This window comes from Medicago sativa, chromosome 2, assembly GCF_051527215.1.
Source record: "Medicago sativa cultivar Bolivia chromosome 2, Bolivia_mono, whole genome shotgun sequence".
Taxonomy (NCBI): Eukaryota; Viridiplantae; Streptophyta; class Magnoliopsida; order Fabales; family Fabaceae; genus Medicago; species Medicago sativa.
The window spans coordinates 25,192,056-25,209,777 of NC_140750.1; the positions used below are offsets into that span (position 1 = coordinate 25,192,056).

At 33.8% G+C, this 17,722-nt stretch overlaps 3 protein-coding genes across 3 annotated transcripts; 2 read left to right on the plus strand and 1 right to left on the minus strand.

Annotated features, from left to right (window-relative positions):
* The first annotated feature begins 2,456 nt into the window (after window positions 1-2,456).
* LOC146945762 (ATP-dependent RNA helicase) lies at window positions 2,457-6,405 on the plus strand. Its single transcript, XM_085744041.1, has 2 exons — window positions 2,457-2,822; window positions 6,211-6,405. The coding sequence occupies exon 1, from the start codon at window positions 2,545-2,547 to the stop codon at window positions 2,809-2,811; it is 267 nt and encodes an 88-aa protein (XP_085600167.1). The 5' UTR covers window positions 2,457-2,544; the 3' UTR covers window positions 2,812-2,822; window positions 6,211-6,405.
* A 1,907-nt stretch (window positions 6,406-8,312) lies between these two features.
* On the minus strand, window positions 8,313-8,747 carry LOC146945763 (uncharacterized). The gene has a single exon (XM_085748097.1). The coding sequence runs from the start codon at window positions 8,745-8,747 to the stop codon at window positions 8,313-8,315; it is 435 nt and encodes a 144-aa protein (XP_085604223.1).
* A 2,694-nt stretch (window positions 8,748-11,441) lies between these two features.
* On the plus strand, window positions 11,442-17,586 carry PRHA (pathogenesis related homeodomain protein A). Its single transcript, XM_085744042.1, has 11 exons — window positions 11,442-11,743; window positions 12,805-13,348; window positions 13,542-13,707; window positions 13,802-13,925; window positions 14,023-14,135; window positions 14,587-14,925; window positions 15,391-15,618; window positions 15,743-15,832; window positions 16,005-16,055; window positions 16,251-16,487; window positions 17,199-17,586. The coding sequence occupies exons 2-11, from the start codon at window positions 12,828-12,830 to the stop codon at window positions 17,463-17,465; spliced, it is 2,136 nt and encodes a 711-aa protein (XP_085600168.1). The 5' UTR covers window positions 11,442-11,743; window positions 12,805-12,827; the 3' UTR covers window positions 17,466-17,586.
* Window positions 17,587-17,722: the final 136 nt, after the last annotated feature.

Sequence of the window (17,722 nt, forward strand, 5' to 3'; positions counted from 1 at the left end):
TATAGTAAAAGCAAAGTGACTGAAAGGCCTATGTCTCGAGATTTGCAGTGTTGACATCAAAGTCGTTAATCGAATTTGTAATTGATTGAAATTGATCTTTCAATAGAACTAATCGAGCACAACTCATAAACGGAAAATCAAACAACGTCACACCAAGACGACGAAATCACAAAAAACACAAAATAAAAACTTGATCTATGTGAAAATCACATATTTAAATTGGAGAAGGGGAAAATATTTATTAATTCAAGTGACATTAATGGTCATTTTACAATTGTCCTTAACGGAATTTGAATATTTAAATTGGAGAAGGGGAAAATATTTATTAATTCAAGTGACATTAATGGTCATTTTACGGTTGTCCTTAACGGAATTTGAACTTAGTATCTTGAGGTTACAATGATATGCTCTTCCCATTGAACTAGCACATAAAGTGAAAATCACTTGTTGAGATTAATAGAGAGAGAGAGAGAGAGAGAGAGAGAGAGAGAGAGAGAGAATATAGATGGGTGACTTTAGTAAAAAAAATATCCAAAACCACTCATCTCTAGTGAGTGAGGAAGAAAGAGACTTAGATAGAAGATGAATGTTCTCTCTAAAAGAAACTAGGGCCGGCTCAAGATTCAAATATACTCATTATGTTGTTTTGGGAAAACTCGTGTGACACTTTCTTTGAGAAACAAATCTATTTAAGGAGACATAATACATTAAATATAGACACCTCTCTTAGACCATGTTTGATATCATAGTAAGTTTGCTAAAATCATGATGAACCACACCGTGATTTTGCAAAAACTATACTATGCAACTTTTGCATAATCGGTGTAGTTCATTATGATTTAGTTTAACTAACGGTGATACAAAACATGAACTTACTGAATATTCAAAATGAAATTTGCCACGTTGTGAAAAATTATTCAATTTTGTATCCTTTTGTTGTATTATTCTTCTTCTTCGAGTAATAACTTGAGAGTGACTCTCAATCTAACTTTCTAAATTCTTATAGTATTCCATAAAATTGATAAGTACAAATCGTTGAGTATAAAATAAATATTTGAGTTTATTGTATTCATAGAGACTCATGCGATTTGATGCCTTCAAATATTATTATAGTTTTAAGTATGGAAAGAGGGTTGTTTGTACATGAAAGTTTGTGAAACTATAAGTTGAGAAGGTTGTGCTAGGATTAACTTATGCTCGTTAATCCTTTAATGTCTTTCCTTTATCAATTATGTACTCCTCCAATTTCAATTATATTTTCACCTATCTTCCTTTCTACATCTCGATGTCTCGCATATAAAATTTATTTTATTCATTAAGTTTCAATGTCACGCTAAAAAAGCTAATAAAATAGCATTATGTTCTGATAGTGTGTGTGGTTGTTTTGCAACTAGCATTTAGTAATGTTTTTATTCCATGTCTTTTCGGTAGAAAGTATATGTCTACTTCCTCGGTAGAAAGTACTAGCATCTAGATTTCTTCACCAAATCTCTACTTCCTCAGCCTTTTCATACTTTATTATTCGAATTTGGGATGATTGATATCTATCAACCTCCAACTTGATGGGGGATATTACACCATATTAGCTAAGGAAGGATTACTTGCGCAACAAATAATCATTAGACTGGTAGACAGTTAGTTATAGAATGGTTACTTGTGCAACAAGTAATCATGAGATAATTAAGAGTTAGCAATCTTGTGTTTGTTACACATGATAAGCTAACATAGAGAAAACTTGTGTATATATACAACTTCTGTTAACTAAATTCATTAATGAGAAATCTATTTTCATTCAATTATCTCTATTCGTAATAATTTAAATTTAAAAATTGGAAAATGAATGCAGAAAGATACTATCAGCTTCAATGCATTCCATCAATTAGACGATAAAATAAGTTCTATTTGATACAACACTCATTTCATGAATTTAATGTTGTTGAATGTGTGAAAAACAAGTTCTAGCACTTTGGTCATTGTGATTTGATGATTTCATTTTGCAACTGCTCATTTAGTTAGATGGTTTCATTTCATGATAAAATAAACGTTTAAGGCAAAATTAAATGTCTTTGTTTCTTACAATTAATCTGCATCTGATTCATGGCGTATCATTTGGACAATTCTTACTTATAGTGGTTAAGTGGTTCATAAGTTTGGACAAATGAAAATAAGTACGGGGTTATGTTTTATCATACACACTTCATCTATTCACTGCTGCACAAACAAAATTGTTGGAAAAATTCGTTAAATTTTGTACTCACTCGATGAAAGATCGGCATTGGTAAAGAAGAAATAAAAAGATTAAAAAATTATGGATGGCAAAATGAATTTGGTCCGTCGTTCTCTTTAGCTCGAAATTATTGCATAAGACAAGTGGGAAAAAAAAACCTCATGATTCGGGTCGGGTCACATGAATGGGGCAATAGACAAATAACACCTATTCACCCAATTTCATTTTCAACCACACGTGAAACACCGTTCATTTCTGTTTTCAGCGTTCCGAATCTAAATTTCTAGGGTTTGCAGAATCAATCGAGCAATTCAGCAATGGCGATGAGGAGATTCTACAGCGAGATCAAGGGGAAGAAGGTAACCGAACTCCCCGAACACGTGAAACCTATGCTTTCATTCAATTACATCAAGAATTCCATCAAGAAAGGTTTGGATAATTACGGTGAAAAATACATCGAAACTGATTCTCTTACACCTCTCTACCATGTTCTTTATGGTGGCATGGCTTTTTCTTACCTTGTTGCTCTTCCCAATGAGCGTCGTCATCTCGCTCATAAGGAACATGCTGAATCTCATCACTGATTCAGATTCAGGTTAGCGTTTTTTTTTTTTTTTACTTTTTTGATTTTGTAGATTAATTCAATTTTGATTTGGTTTTATGATGATTTTTTTTATATGGTTGGTTAAAATTTTGATGTTTGTATTGATTGATGTGGTGTTAGTGTTTTGCTTAGTGTATGTTTGGATTTACATTTTGGCTCTGCCAGAAGTGATTTTGAAGACTTAAAATTGATTTTGGTATGTATGGAGATTCCTGATTAGATTCAATTTTGCCTCTATTTTGATTCTAGGTGTGTATGATTGATTCTGACATGGTTGGTTGCTCTCGTGTAGAGTTGATTTTGGTATGTTTGGTGGTTTCCAATTAGATTCAGTTTTCCCTCTATTTTGATTGAAAGTGTATGTTCAGTTTCATTTCTAGAGGGGCCAAAATTGATTCTAAAGGTGTATAATTGATTCTGACATGTTTCGCTGCTCTCGTATAGAATTGATTTTGCCTCCAGCTTGAAATTGAAACTTTTGATTCTAGAATTGATTATAAAAATCAAATTTATTCAACTTACTTTTGTATTAATGTATCCAATCATAAACCACTTTGCCTCAACTCAATTTTAGCTGGGATGAGTTTACTCAAAATCATTTTTTCTCAACACAGAACCCAATTGCTTAGTGCATGTTTGGTTTCCTTTTTTACATTTCTATTTTATTGAATTGTGACCTTTGATTGAATTGAATTAAATCAAATGGATCTAATTGTAAATCGTGTTTATTTATTATGCTTGCATAAAAACTTGTTTTTATTTGATCATATTATGCTTAAGATGCTTTTATTGATTGGTGTGGTGATGATGTTTTGTTAGTACATGTTTGGGTTCACTTCCGGGAGATCTAAAAGTGATTTTTGTTTGTCTGGGGTTCCTGATTAAAACGGATTTTGACTCTAGATTTGATTTTGAATTGATTAATCCTATTGGTAGATGGTGCTATTTTTTATGTTTGTATTAGCTTGATCTCCTGCACGCCACCCTTTCCAACTTGCCCGTGTCAAAATTCTGGTGCTTTTTGTTTTCGCTTGTTTTTTGTTTTTTTTTACATGTATTAACATACTGTTGTTGAAAGATTTTGTGGAAGTATAAGTATTAAAACAAAGTTTGTAAATCATGGTGGTGTTGCGATCCTTGATATTGTGTAAAATTGTGTTCAAGTACTGTGATAGAGCCACAATTGTGGTTGCGATGCAGAGAATTAAAAAGCCTCCACATTGCAGCCGTAATCTGTTTGGCTTGGTTTTTCTTAACCTTAAACGATGCTTCTCCTAGGTTATATTTCTTTAGTTTGGCATTTTAAATCTATGTTTTGCTGGATTGGCACAGATCTATTTAAGCACGTTTTCTTGATTGCTTTAGCCTTCCAACCAGGGTACAGTAATTTTGATTCATCTAACTCAAGAAAAATGATGATAGTTTTGTATCCGTTGTTTTGCCAATAATTTGCAAGCTGACTCAATTTCAAAACTAGCTGCAAATACATTAGTTAATGGCAATCTATCTAATTAAAAATTATGTTTTTCCTGATTGCCAAGCTTTAGGTTTTATCCTAAGAATGTGATTGTTTCAATTATTGAAATGAATACATAAAAGATTTGATTTCTCTGCTAATCTCATTTGAGTGGAATCTTTTTGTGACGACGACAACATAAACTTATTTAGTTTATTTGTTGAATTGAAAAGCTTGACCTCCATGTTTTAAATGTTCTGTAATTCTGCTATTTGAGATCGGATATCTTGTGTTCTGTTTAACATGTCTGGATAGTTATGTACAAGTTATAATTAGTATTGGGTCTTGAGAACAATTTAGCTCTCTTGTATCTCCAATTTTCCAAAAGCGTCTCAGGTATAAGTAACACACTAGGACTTGACATCTCTTTTGTGATGGGTGCATTATAGTGGATTGAATGTGGCGGGTTTATAAATTTGATTGCAAAATCAATGAACTAGATTTTAATAACTTCATAATTTGTCATGCATGTTTTGTATTTTACCATAACTTGAACATTGATTTTAAAATGGATGGTCTTCTTTATTTACTTTGGCTTTGTTTGGGAGTTTGGAGGGGAGGGAAAGGGATGGCTTAGGTGGGTTTGAAATATAGAGGAAAATGTAGAAATATTTCACATTTTTTTTGAAGAGTATATTTTTAGAGAATGATAAATTAATATTTAATGCTTATGATTAATATATTTTTTATTTTAAGAATATTATAACAACATAAATTTAATTTGAATAATTCATATAAACCATCCAAAACCTTCCAATACAACTTTGGAGTTCCCCAAATGAGGAGGATTTTGTATTATGAAGAAAAACAAACCCTCCAAAGCCCTCCTCTCCCAATTTCCTCTATTTCTTCCACTTGCTCCTTCCTTTTTTCCTAAAACCCTCATCTCCCTTCCCCTCTAAACTTGTAAACAAAGCCGAAGGGGTTTTTAGTATGGTATGATGTCCAGTTTTGATATGTATGTTGTCATTTATAATTATAAAATGTCTTATTGTTTCCATTCTCAACTTAAGAACTTTGTAAAGAGGGTATTAAAATAAAGAAATGTATGGGTTAAGAAAATGTTTTATGTTTGTAATTTTAGTTTCCAATTACAATTACAAGTGTGATGTTAAACTGTTTCCTATTTTTGAAGGTTTTGGCCGCTTAGGTATGCTGTGTTTTTTATATCACCATTTTGTGTACTTGAAAATACACAGGAACAACATGGGACAGAACAGTTTGCTTTGTTATGTTATCTTTTATTTTACCTCTTTAAGTGGAATGAAAGTGCAACAATTTTTTGTCCCATGTCCTGATTTGTTCAATTCTTAATATGCACCAGTTCTCTTTATTTTCTCCCAGTGCTATTCAAGTAAAAATTATGTCACATTCTTGTAATCATTAGGGAAAACATTTCTTTTTTCTGTAATAATAAGGTTTTCTTGAGTCAAAGGAGCCAATATTTTCACCATTTCCCTCACAAATCCATGAAAATGAGGTAGTGTTTCACAAGTTGGCCATCCGAAAGGCATTTGTGCAGTATATGTATAGATTGTTGCGTCTGTAGATGGACTAAGATCCGTCTTATCCTTGTATGGAAAATTATTGGTGAAATAGAACTCTGAAACTTGTATGTTTTTTCCAGTGTTCATGGGATGTTGGCATATATAAATATAAATTGACTATCATCATAAAACTTATACTAACTATTCTCTCAAAAGACATTACATGCAAGCAAATTTCATTATCAAACGATGTCTGATGTAACATGCTGTTCATTGTCAATAGAATTACTTAATGTTGTTTATTTTTGCTGTTTCTAATTTTGTTTCATCATTTTGTTGTTGATCTCTAAAAAAATTTTCTTTTGATTGTTGGCAGGATCCTGGTTGTTGATTGGAGATGCTTTGTTTGCTCGATCTTTTTGTTTTAAAAATTGAAAAATGAAGGCAGAAATATACTGCCAGCTTCAATGTATTCATCGTGTAGACGATAAAATAAGATATATTCGATACAGCCTCAAATTTCTTGTGCTTTAAATTCTGTTGGATATGTGAAAAACATACTTGTTCGCTTCGGTCCTTGTGATTTGATGATTTCATCTTGCAACTGCTTATTTAATTGGTTTCATTTACACACTGTCGAAGACAACGTTTATCAAAACAAAATTGAATGTCTGTGGTTTCTTACTATTTGCATTAGAATCTTAGACCATCATTTGGACCATTTGCACAACTGAAAATATGTATATGGCATTATGTTTTTCCAGACACTTTTTTATTTTTAAATGAAACTGGCTTGGGGACCTGCATTACGCACCCTATGGAAATAGAAATTCAGTCCACAGTCCACACAAATATTAAGCGTCCACACTCTTTGTACACCTTCTAAGGTTTTACTATGTTCCGATGTGGACTTCTCTAATAGTTACACTAATATATCTTCGAGTGTTACTTTTCCCACCCTATGGCCTTCTCGCGTGCCCTGCAAAAATTCCCAAAATACCCCTACTCCGGATTACGTTTTCCGAACCAGATTGTTAGTGTTTCCGGATTATAAAATCCGGACATATTCGATATGCATATTTTGTGTCTTTCTTTGATGTCAAGGGTCTCTGTTGACCGTTATACGACCCCCGCGTAAGCTGAAAAGCAATTGCAGGGGTCGTATGAGCGGTCAACAATGACCATGACACCACAAACACTCCTAAAAGCTACCTAAAAAACTTAAAAAAATTGAAGAAAATGTAAGAAAGGAAGTGAAGAAGAATGAAGGAAAATGTTGAAGATCCAAGCCTTTTTATAGCCTTATATAAGTCATAGGTCTTAATTACAGTCAAATAAAACGTGTTACACATTCAAAACCGTAAAAAAATGCATTCAAACTCCACTAACCGGCCTAACCTTTGGTGAAACGTCACCGGCCAAAATGTTACTGAGGGTTTCCGGAAAATACGATCCAGAATGCATGCAGTGATTCCGGATTATATAGTCCGAACTTCACCTGACCCTTTATTTGGATCGTTTTCGTTGTGAATGCCTTGGAAAAAAATAGATCAAAGATACATAACATAAATAAAAGCAACATAAGACAAATAAACAGTTAAAAAAACCATAATAACATAAATGATGAATCTTTTGGGAAGGTGGTTCGAAGAGGAGCTTTTGAACTCGATCTTGCCGGCCTGCCAACTGACATGTTACGATCGGCAGGCCGACATGATCGAGTTCATAAGAACCTCTTCTTTGGAGTTAGATCTGCAACACAATGAAGCAAGGCAAGGTGTTTTCAAGAGGATTTCTTTGAGTTAGATCATGTTGCCTTGCCAAATGACATATTCATCTGGCAGGCAGCAAGATCTAACTCATAGAAACCTCTTGATATTTTTGAGTTATCTATCTACCAAGGAGGCATCAAGGACTATCTATATATTTTTGACAGCATGCTGAAGATCTTCATCATGCCGTTATATAGAGATCTATATATTTAAAACAGCATGAGAAAGATCCTCAGCTTGATGACAAAAATTTGCATGGTTTGCTTTGGTGTGTTTGTGTGTTTTGATGGTATTGAAGGTGAAAACCGGAGAGGATGTATTTATAGAGGTCCTTGGATGTTGTGGACCACATAAACTCTTAGTGCAATGTGGTCCATACAAAAGAATCGTATGCTGAGGCATTCCGGATTTCATTTTCCGGAATACACTTGCGCCCTGTGGTTTCCGGATTTAGTAATCCGAAAAGCATATATTTGGTTATTTTTATCACATCTTTGCCGTAAATTAAAACATAATAACGCCGCACGCAATTAAATTCAACAACAGATAACTAACACGCAATTAAAACATAATGCAACAACTTAATTCAACAACACATTACTAACACGCAATTAAAACATAATGCACCAACTTAATTCAACAACACATTACTAACACGCAATTAAAACAACATAAAACACGCGATTAATTAAAACATAACACATTATCATGGATCATTTAAACTAACTTCTTCCTCCTCTGGTCCTTCCAGCAGAGCCCTGATCTCTTCGTAGTTCCTGGGCCGGTGCAAGCTTTTCAGAATTTGTTCAGTAGATCTAACCAAAGAAGCGTCCAACTCGATCGGTCCTCTAGCGCTGTGTTGACCAAAGGCAGAGAACATGGTTCTCACGTCGTCGTCGTTTGTGAGTTTCATCCGGCTGAAGCGAAGAGATCCGACTGAGTCGCACAATGGACATCGATATTCGACACCGACCACCCTCCTTGTGTCTCTGCGGTTGAGTTGACGGTTGATTTGATCCAGCTCATCCTTCAGCCCGGAGAGGGTGACATCATCACGAATCCTAAACAGATGGGGTGGTGTTCCACCGTTGTAGTAGACTGTCGCTAGCTTGGTGTTCGGATCAAAGCCAGGGAATTCCATGATTTTTTTTCTGGTGTAGTTTACTTGTAATGAAAACAGGGCCCCTATTTATAGAGGTATTTGGGCGTGGTGGACCACAAAAATTGTCGGTGCAATGCGGGCCACACAGAAGAATCCAATGCTGAATCGATCCGGATTATACAATCCGGACCAACCCTCACCATACACAACGTCCCAAGTTTCACTTTGGGACACCCCATTATCGTCTTTTTCCGGAATACGTTATCCGGAGTGCATGTGTAATCCGGATTATATCTTCCGGACTGCACCAGAAGCTTTAGGCCGGTGGTCTGCATCACAAAGAAAACGTTTTTCAAACGTTTTGGGCGGTGGTCAAGTGTAAAAACACGTTTTTTGACCGGCATTGATGGCCTCCCACACGTTTTTTAACCCTATAAATATGGTTCATTTTCTCAAAAAATTTCACACCTTCTTCTTTCTTCTCTTCTCCTATTCTACAACGATGTGTTTCCATCATTGGCCTTTCATAGAAAGAGGCCTCTTTGGAAAAGCATCAGGGGTCATATGATCGGTCAATAGGGTGGGGGTCAGTTTGAATCTGAGGTTGGTTTGCCTGGGTGTCATGTTGACCATCATGGTCTCTTGTTCCCTAGAGGCACCTGTGCCCCCTCTGTCTCCCCACCAACAGATTTTCTTCTTCACCGCCATCTTCTTTCCTCCCACCCTCTTTCCTCTTCATCAGTGGCTGGAGTTAGAGCTGGAGCCACTGGTATAGCTTATGTAATAGGATAGGATTAGAAATAGATTTAGGATATTATGTAATAAGCTTAAAAAGCTTGAAAGCTTGAAAATTATTGTAATGTATTGTTCATATATTAATAAAATGATTTTTTTTTTATTTTTATGTTTTTGTCTTTTTATTTGTTTTTTAGTTTATTTGCATTTTCTTTTACGAATTGTAGACCTTACAATTGCAAAAGTTCTAATAAAACACTGTTCCGGATTATATAATCCGGATATATCTGCAAATTTCTAACAATGAAATTCGGAAAACAAAATCCAGACAAGGGGTAAAATTGGAAAAAAAATAGGGCGCGCGAGGAAAGGCATAGGGTGGGAAAAGTAACACTCTATATCTTCTCTTGTTTGGACTTGGTTTTTTTTCCTTCTTTCCTAAAATACTCAAAAAGTTGTGAAGAAAAGTATTGTAGTAGAATTACAATAATAAAATTCGAGTTGTTGTGTCCCGTGAGCGTTGGCAGGGACATAAACGTTGCATATTATATGCAGGGGTCGGGGTTCGAACTTCGGACACCCCACTTATTCATCTTTATGAGGTAAATTTCTAGCCACTAGGCTATTAGAAAAAAAAACTGTTGTCTATTTCTTCGCAAAAAAAAAAAAAAAGGATAAAAATGTTTAGCTTACTTACTTGTACATATTTCTTCTTCAAATGTCACCGTAGATATCAAATGTGATGTAGTACGCTTAACTTCTAAGCTCAGGTGAGGAAAAAAAACCAAGTCCAAAAGCTTTATTTAAATTTTGATATTTATATTGAATGTCTAAAAACATATTAAAAAATGAAATCACTAGAAAAAAAGATAATGAATGTTTAACTATTGATTTGTTTTTCACCACCAAAGTATAAAAAGCCATGCTTTGAGAATAGTGAACAAGTTAATTGGACGGTATAATTTGAGGGAAAACACACCTGATATGCAACATATGATGGCTAACACTCGATCAAAGACCGTTTGTAGGATCTGTGTTGATCAATTTGCTATTATGGTCTTATCAAAATTTTGTTAAGAGTCTCATCCTCCTTTAAAATGCAAGAAGCATTTAGATGGATATAATTTTAACCTACTATTTTAGTGTTTCTTAGAGAGAGATATTTGGGAGAGAAGAGGAAAGGAGAACTTGTTTTTATTTTCTTTTAGTGTTAGTCCTCATATTTTTCTTGATGTTCCTATCTTTCTTGCCCACTAGATAAATAATGAGATAAGTTGATTTCCCTATAAAAAAGAGAGTATACCATGTACTATATTCCATCTCATATCAAATATTTAAATTTTATTTTGCTTACCTCCTTTTATTTTTAACAAATCACGCAAAGAATCAAGCCATCTTAAAATTGTTCTTGACATGTATACAAGTTACAACCACAATTTTTTCTCCAAATGAAGTATGTTACTACTATATCCTCAAGTAAAAACTGTTTTAACTTCCTAAAATAACTTTCTTAATCTTTTGCTTATATAAATCTTTATGTTAGTCTTCCTATACGTAGCCGGTTTCGGGTCTAGATAAGAAGAAAGTGTTGTGTTAGGTCTCGACAACCAACATAAAATTTTGTCGATCTCTATGACATGAATCAAATATGTAATAGTATAAATGTTATATTGTTGCTCGGAAGCAACTCGTTGTATAGCTTAAATACAATATCAAATGAACCAGGATCGTTGTATCGCCTGAATGCAGTGAAAAGTAAGTAAGGTTTGTTAGTGGAATAAAACTCGTTGTTGTAATATTTAGCTTTGACAAGACTTTTAGGGAAATTAGGGCATAATTTGGCAATAAGATTGTAATCTGATTTAAAAAAAAATACTATATTCTTTTTTAAAAGTTACCCCAAATAGTAAATTTGTTTATTTTTGTGGTAAAAGATGCAAATTTTACTAAACCAAAGGGGACAATACAAAAACAAAACAAAGGTGAAAAACACTCTTCGATTTCACACAAAGAAAAAGACTAATAGAGAAGAGTAACAAAACAAGAAGAAGAACCAACACAACAAGAACCTTAAAGATTGTGATGCTTCGAGAGAAACACAAACACACATACCTAGTATCAACATTGGGAATCTGAAACCCAATTTCAATTTCCTATCCATCATTCAATCGAAAAGGGTTACTTTTTATTCATTCAAACTTCTTAACTTGTGTATAAATATAACTTTTTTTGTTCTTCATGATATAGTTCAAAGCAATTCAAAGTTCAGATCTTTAACCATATTTTCTCTTCAATTTCAGGTTAGTTTTGTTTCATTGGTGTTAAGTTCATGTGGGTTTGTCTTGTTTTGGATTTTTACTTGTGGGGCTTAATAAAGTCAAGGCCTTTTGCACATGAATGATGAATCCTTTTGTTTTAAATCAATTTTTCATAGTAATCACTTGTTACATTAATAATGAAAGTTATTGATTTTGAAATTGAATCAATGTTCTTGAAAAGATTGATGAAGCTTATGATTCTTCATTAGTATTGTTTTCAGTCACCGTACGTGTTCTGAGTCACGTGTTCTAAGTGACTCAGAACACGAATGATGACTCTGACCATGATTTGCTTGAATTGATTGTTCACTCATATTGTGATGTTTACTTGGTGATGTTACATTTTGGATGTGATGTACTGTTATTGTGTTTGATATATTCTTCTTTGATCTAAACTTGTTAGAATTTTCAATTTTTATGCAATTTATTACTTTTTGTTGATGTCATCGTCACTCATCGCCAAGGTGGTTACAATCGAGATTTTACGCAGAATTGAGAAGGGAAAGTAAAATTGTAAAATCTAGAATAGTAAATGAATCATAAGATTATACAGAGTTCATGAAATTCGTATGTATGCATATAAAATAACACAAGATAAATAAAGTGTCTACTTGTCTTTTCTGAAACCTATTAACTCTCTCATCTTTGTATGATTTTATATATGGATTTCATTTACTGTTAATATATATCATGCAATTTTGCCATTGTTGGATAGCATTTTCCATTCATTCGTTATCGTTTTATTGAATCTGCATTTAATGAAATAACAGACTTAGACTTACAGGACTTGATGATGTAATTTCGGCTGTATATAATCATTAAAAATGGCTGTGTGAATTCAGTTACATTTTTCTCTTCTGTTATCTTATTATTTTCTAACATGGATCCATAAGTCAAAGAACTACTTATGTATCAAACTATGAATGATTTATTTCATTGTACTGTTCATGTTTTTTTTACTGATAAACATTTTTTATACAATATGTGTTTCTCCGTTGGAAGAATTCATCTTGACGATCATCTTACTATTATGCCTGTATCAGGGTTGATACGTAAATAGATTAATATGCGGGATACTGAGAAGTTAAATAACCAAGGATCTACAAAACCGAGTAACACAAAGGAACATGTCAAGTTGAAGGTAGATTCCCCCCAGTTCAAAACAAGTAGCACAAAACACCAAAGGAAGAAAGACAGACTGAAATCAAAATCTCATAAACTCGGAGGTTGCACAAATGTGTCGGTGAAGACAGCTACTGATTCTTCCAATAAGGTGCCAACCAAGGATTCTTCAAATAAAAGATTGATTGTTGGACAAAGTCTACATAAAACTGATAGGAATTCAACAAAGATACAAGGAGGAAAAACTTCTCTTAATCATGATAGGAAAGGTGAGATAGATGTTGGTGATCAAGAGGAAAATATTCAAAAACGTAAGAGAAGGAGAAAGAAGAAAAGACAGAGACATGATGTAGATCTTGATGATACTGTACGCCTCCAGAGAAGAACAAGGAATATCTTAATCAGAATGAAGCAAGAGCAGAACCTTATCGATGCTTACGCTGGAGAAGGTTGGAAAGGTCAGAGGTATGAGGAAAATAAATATCGCTTTTATATTTTTTTTCATGTTTGATTAACAATATGCAAGTTTAGAACCTTTTAATCCATAGAATGAGATGCGCATTTCCTTCTTGAATTGTTAGTTATTAGAACTCAAAACTTGTAAGATAGTTTGTAACTGATCATTATTCTTTTGTATTTACTGAAATTCATGTCACAGTCGAGAGAAGATTAGGCCAGAAAAGGAGCTGCAACGAGCAAAAAAGCAGATTTTAAAATGCAAGCTTAGTATCCGTGATGCCATTCACCAACTGGATTCTCTTAGTTCAGTTGGTAGTATTGAAGGTTCTGTCATTGCTACAGATGGATCTGTTTCTCATGAACATGTGAGCAAATATTGAAACTACAAATGCTGTATCGCTATTTTTATGAGATGCCTCATTGTGTTGAAACATTTTTCTGTTTTTTCCCATCCTCTAGATATTCTGTGCAAATTGCAAGATAAACGAAGTTTCTCCAGATAATGATATTATACTCTGTGATGGCACATGCAATCGTGCGTTTCACCAGAGATGTCTTGATCCTCCTTTGGAGACTGAAGACAGTGAGTTCTGATTCATTCTTGTCTCTCAACTAGTTCAATCTTTAATGTGACACGGCTTTTCATTGAGAAAACATATATTGTTTAATTATAATTGCAGTTCCTCCTGAAGACCAAGGCTGGTTTTGCAAGTATTGTGACTGTAAGATAGAAATATTGGAGGCAACAAACGCGCATCTTGGGACTCATTTCCCCTTAGACAGTACTTGGCAGGTTTTTATCTATTTATTTTATGAGAAAAATTTGATGAATCGTCAAAATAGAACTTTTTTACACAGTCAATCAATCTCAAACCATTATTTGCATGACTTTTAAGTTAGGTTTGATTGAAGTCAATTTTTTTTATGATCCAACAGTTTATGATTAACTGATTTTGTAAAAAAACTTTTACACGGTCAGTGTATATCAATTAAATTCTTATCTTGCTGCCCTTTTTTCATGCACAACCAAATCTTCAGATTTTTACTTCCTTCTATTGGTCCTAATATTTTGAATGATCTAACACTCATGATTGACTGATAGTATAAAACTCCTCTACACTGTCAGTGTATATCAATTAGATTTTTATTTTATCACCCTTGTCTCTTACACAACCAAGTATTTTGATTTTCACTTCCTTCTATTGGTCCAAAAATAATAAATGTTTTTTCTGTCAAAAATTAAGGATGTATTCAAGGAAGAAGCTGCTATTCCTGACGGCGATGCTGCATTACTAAATCAAGAAGAAGAATGGCCGTCAGATGATCCTGAAGACGATGACTATAATCCAGAGAGGAAGGAAGAAAGCCATGGTGGCATCAACACAGAAGGAAATGATGAAAACGCATCTGATGATTCAAGTAGTTCTTCCAGCATGTGGTCTTTAAATGGAGAATGTTCTATGTTAGATGAAGGCATCAACCTTGAATATTATTCTAACGACCACATAGATTCTGATGAATCCGGGGAAATAGCATGTGGTCGTAGGCAGCGTAGAGCTGTTGACTACAAGAAGCTTTATGATGTGAGTATATTGAAGTTTTCATTCAATAAGCATATGTTTTCAAAGTAAAATTGAAATCTTTAGCAGTCATACGGAATTCACAAGTGTACTACAAAACATATATGAAGTATAATAAATGATCATATAAATAAAGGTACTATTTAAAACAGGTTAATTAAGTGCCTATTAGCATAAGCGGTTATCACATAAGTGCTTATGTATAAGCTATTCCTATAACAACAGATAAAACAAATTCAAACTGTTTTCATATAAGCTATAAGCTACTTTGGTATAAGCTGTAAGTTTTTTTTTATAATTTATCTTGAAGAGGTTATGAAAATAAGTTGAAACCGGCTTATGGGACATGTCATAAGCTATTTCTCTAAGCTCTCCCAAACAGTATCACAAGTACTTATGCTACTAGATAATCTCAAATAAGTTAATCCAAACCGGACCAAGGTTTCATTTAAGTTCCTATCTTTTCAGGAAATGTTTGGAAAGGATGCTCCACCTTGTGAACAAGTGAGTGAAGATGAAGATTGGGGTCCTGGAAAAAGACGGAGAAGAGAAAAGGAGTCTGAGGCAGTTAATACTCTTATGACTTTACATGAGAGTGAAAATAAATATCCGAATAATAAGAACAATGATAGAATAAAAGGGAATTCTTCAGGCATAAAAAGACCTTGTTTTAGGTTTTCACATGATGCAGTTGAGGTATTTATTGATAGCTACTCTTGTTGTCATCTTTCTTTATTGTTACCTCTCAAAGTTCCAACTGAAAACAAATATTTAAATAGTTGTATGCATGCTAATTCGTGTCCATTATGAAATTTGCCAGAAGCTTCGCCAAGTTTTTGCAGAGAATGAGCTTCCTCCAAAATCCGTGAAGGACGCCCTTTCGAAAGAAATGGGACTTGATGCTGCAAAGGTTATGCCTTAGAGTCTCGAGTCAGATTTTATTTCTATTTTAATCTGAATTTATCCCTATAAATTTGCATCCATCTCCGCAGAGTTATTTGCATTGCTTTTTGGTCTTTATTTGAGTTAAACAGTTCTTGATATGTCCAAACTTCCTGTTATTAACATGTTCGATAATGCAGGTTAACAAATGGTTCAAAAATGCACGTTACATGGCACTTAAAATGAGAAAGGTAAGCTTCAGTGCTATGCTTTTGCTCTCCTTTTTTTTTCTTTTATTAGTGACCTTTTGTAAGAATTGTTTAATTAGATGCAAACTTACGTTAGTTTTAAATCCTATAATAAGGCGTCTGATCATCATAGAATTTAATAAATTGTTTTGTTCTTGGAATTTGCAATAAACTTTGACACAAGTGGGTTTTGTTTAGCTTCAAGAAGGAGGACAACAGCTTCAGAGTATCACTTCTAAGAACTCAAAGGATTCTACATCACAACATGTGCAGGAAGAAGAGGTTTTGAACCCGAAGATCGCAAAAATTACTGTGGTTCGTCCCTTGAAGAAGTGTGAAAATGTTACTGGCAAAGAAAAAACAAAAGCATCTAGCAGTCCTTTGAAGAAAAAGCGACCAGAAATACCTCCACACTTGGGAGAAAATGGCAACAAGGTGCTTTTTTACTTATCCAAATGTCATATTCTGTGCATTTTTGTGCTTGAGAATGAACATTTTCAAAGAACAGAGAAACGTTCATGCAGTTGATATGAGAGGTGGAGAAGATCTACCGTGGAGTGTGGACCCCCTTGATAGGTGGTTTACCATGGACTGGTATCGTAAAATTGTTGGAAACTCACGCTCCTCGTTTTCTTCACTGCTGAGATGTAACATGATCTGTGTCGGTTTGACAAAAATAAAGGAAAACAAATATGAGTTGAATTAAAGCACACATATTTGTTTTCTTTTGTTTTTTCCAAACTTGACAATGATCTAGTCATTGTCTCAGACGTTACAGCAAAAAGGACTGTAACTTCTACTTTCAAGGACTGACATCAGTCATCGTTGAAGTTTCAGACGATTATCAAGTATTGATCCACTGTAGAACTTGCCTGAGAGGTGGACTAAATTGTTGCACCTGTTAAATGTAAAAAAAAAAAAAAGTAACATGTTTTCCCCTAATAGTTTAGCCTTTCGGGATGATTCGTGACATGGTATATAAGTTTTGATCATTATTAATCCAATAACTGTTTTTTATTTAGTTCGATAATTTATTATCATCGAATAACTATGAAAAAAAGTAACAAAGCTATTTATTCATCCGTGCACCTAATAACTTAAGTTTACGTGGTGACTGATCATGACATTTCAATGTTTTATCTTCAGGATTCCATGGAGGTCAGTGATGATGTTAGCTTAATGAAACTATTGCAAGAAAGGAAAAAGAAGGTAAGTTTTGCATTTGAAGGAGACTCCGAGGCAGCAGAGTTGGAATTTGAAAGACTCAGCAAAGTGAAGACGAAAATAGATAGATTGAAGCAAAGATTAACTGGAGTTCAAAATTGCAGATCAAAGGGTTCAGATGAAGTTCATTTGAATGAGCCATCTATTATGTATGTTCCTATAGCTGAGTTAAGGGAAAAGGTGAAATAGAAACTATATATAGAACAATATATTTTTTAAAACATTTTTGCATAGCAGGGTAATAATACATTAATGTATGGTTGTTAGTTTTGTGTACAATGAAATGAAGCAACCGGTTTGAAGTTATAAATTTTCTCAGAATCTGCAACAATTCATATTTTCATTTTGTTCTATGGAAAATTATGATTCATGTGGTGGTTGAGCTCTAATTGATGGAATTAATTTCGTAGGCTTCATTGTCAATTATGATTATAATGAAACTGGGG

Bases quoted from the DNA above. Each gene is read 5' to 3' on its own strand.
- LOC146945762 (XM_085744041.1), top strand. From the start codon at position 2,545: ATGGCGATGAGGAGATTCTACAGCGAGATCAAGGGGAAGAAGGTAACC.
- LOC146945763 (XM_085748097.1), bottom strand. From the start codon at position 8,747: ATGGAATTCCCTGGCTTTGATCCGAACACCAAGCTAGCGACAGTCTAC.
- PRHA (XM_085744042.1), top strand. From the start codon at position 12,828: ATGCGGGATACTGAGAAGTTAAATAACCAAGGATCTACAAAACCGAGT. The intron at 13,349-13,541 runs GTATGAGGAAAA...TTCATGTCACAG, and splicing joins GAAGGTTGGAAAGGTCAGAG to TCGAGAGAAGATTAGGCCAG. The intron at 16,056-16,250 runs GTAAGCTTCAGT...GGTTTTGTTTAG, and splicing joins TGGCACTTAAAATGAGAAAG to CTTCAAGAAGGAGGACAACA.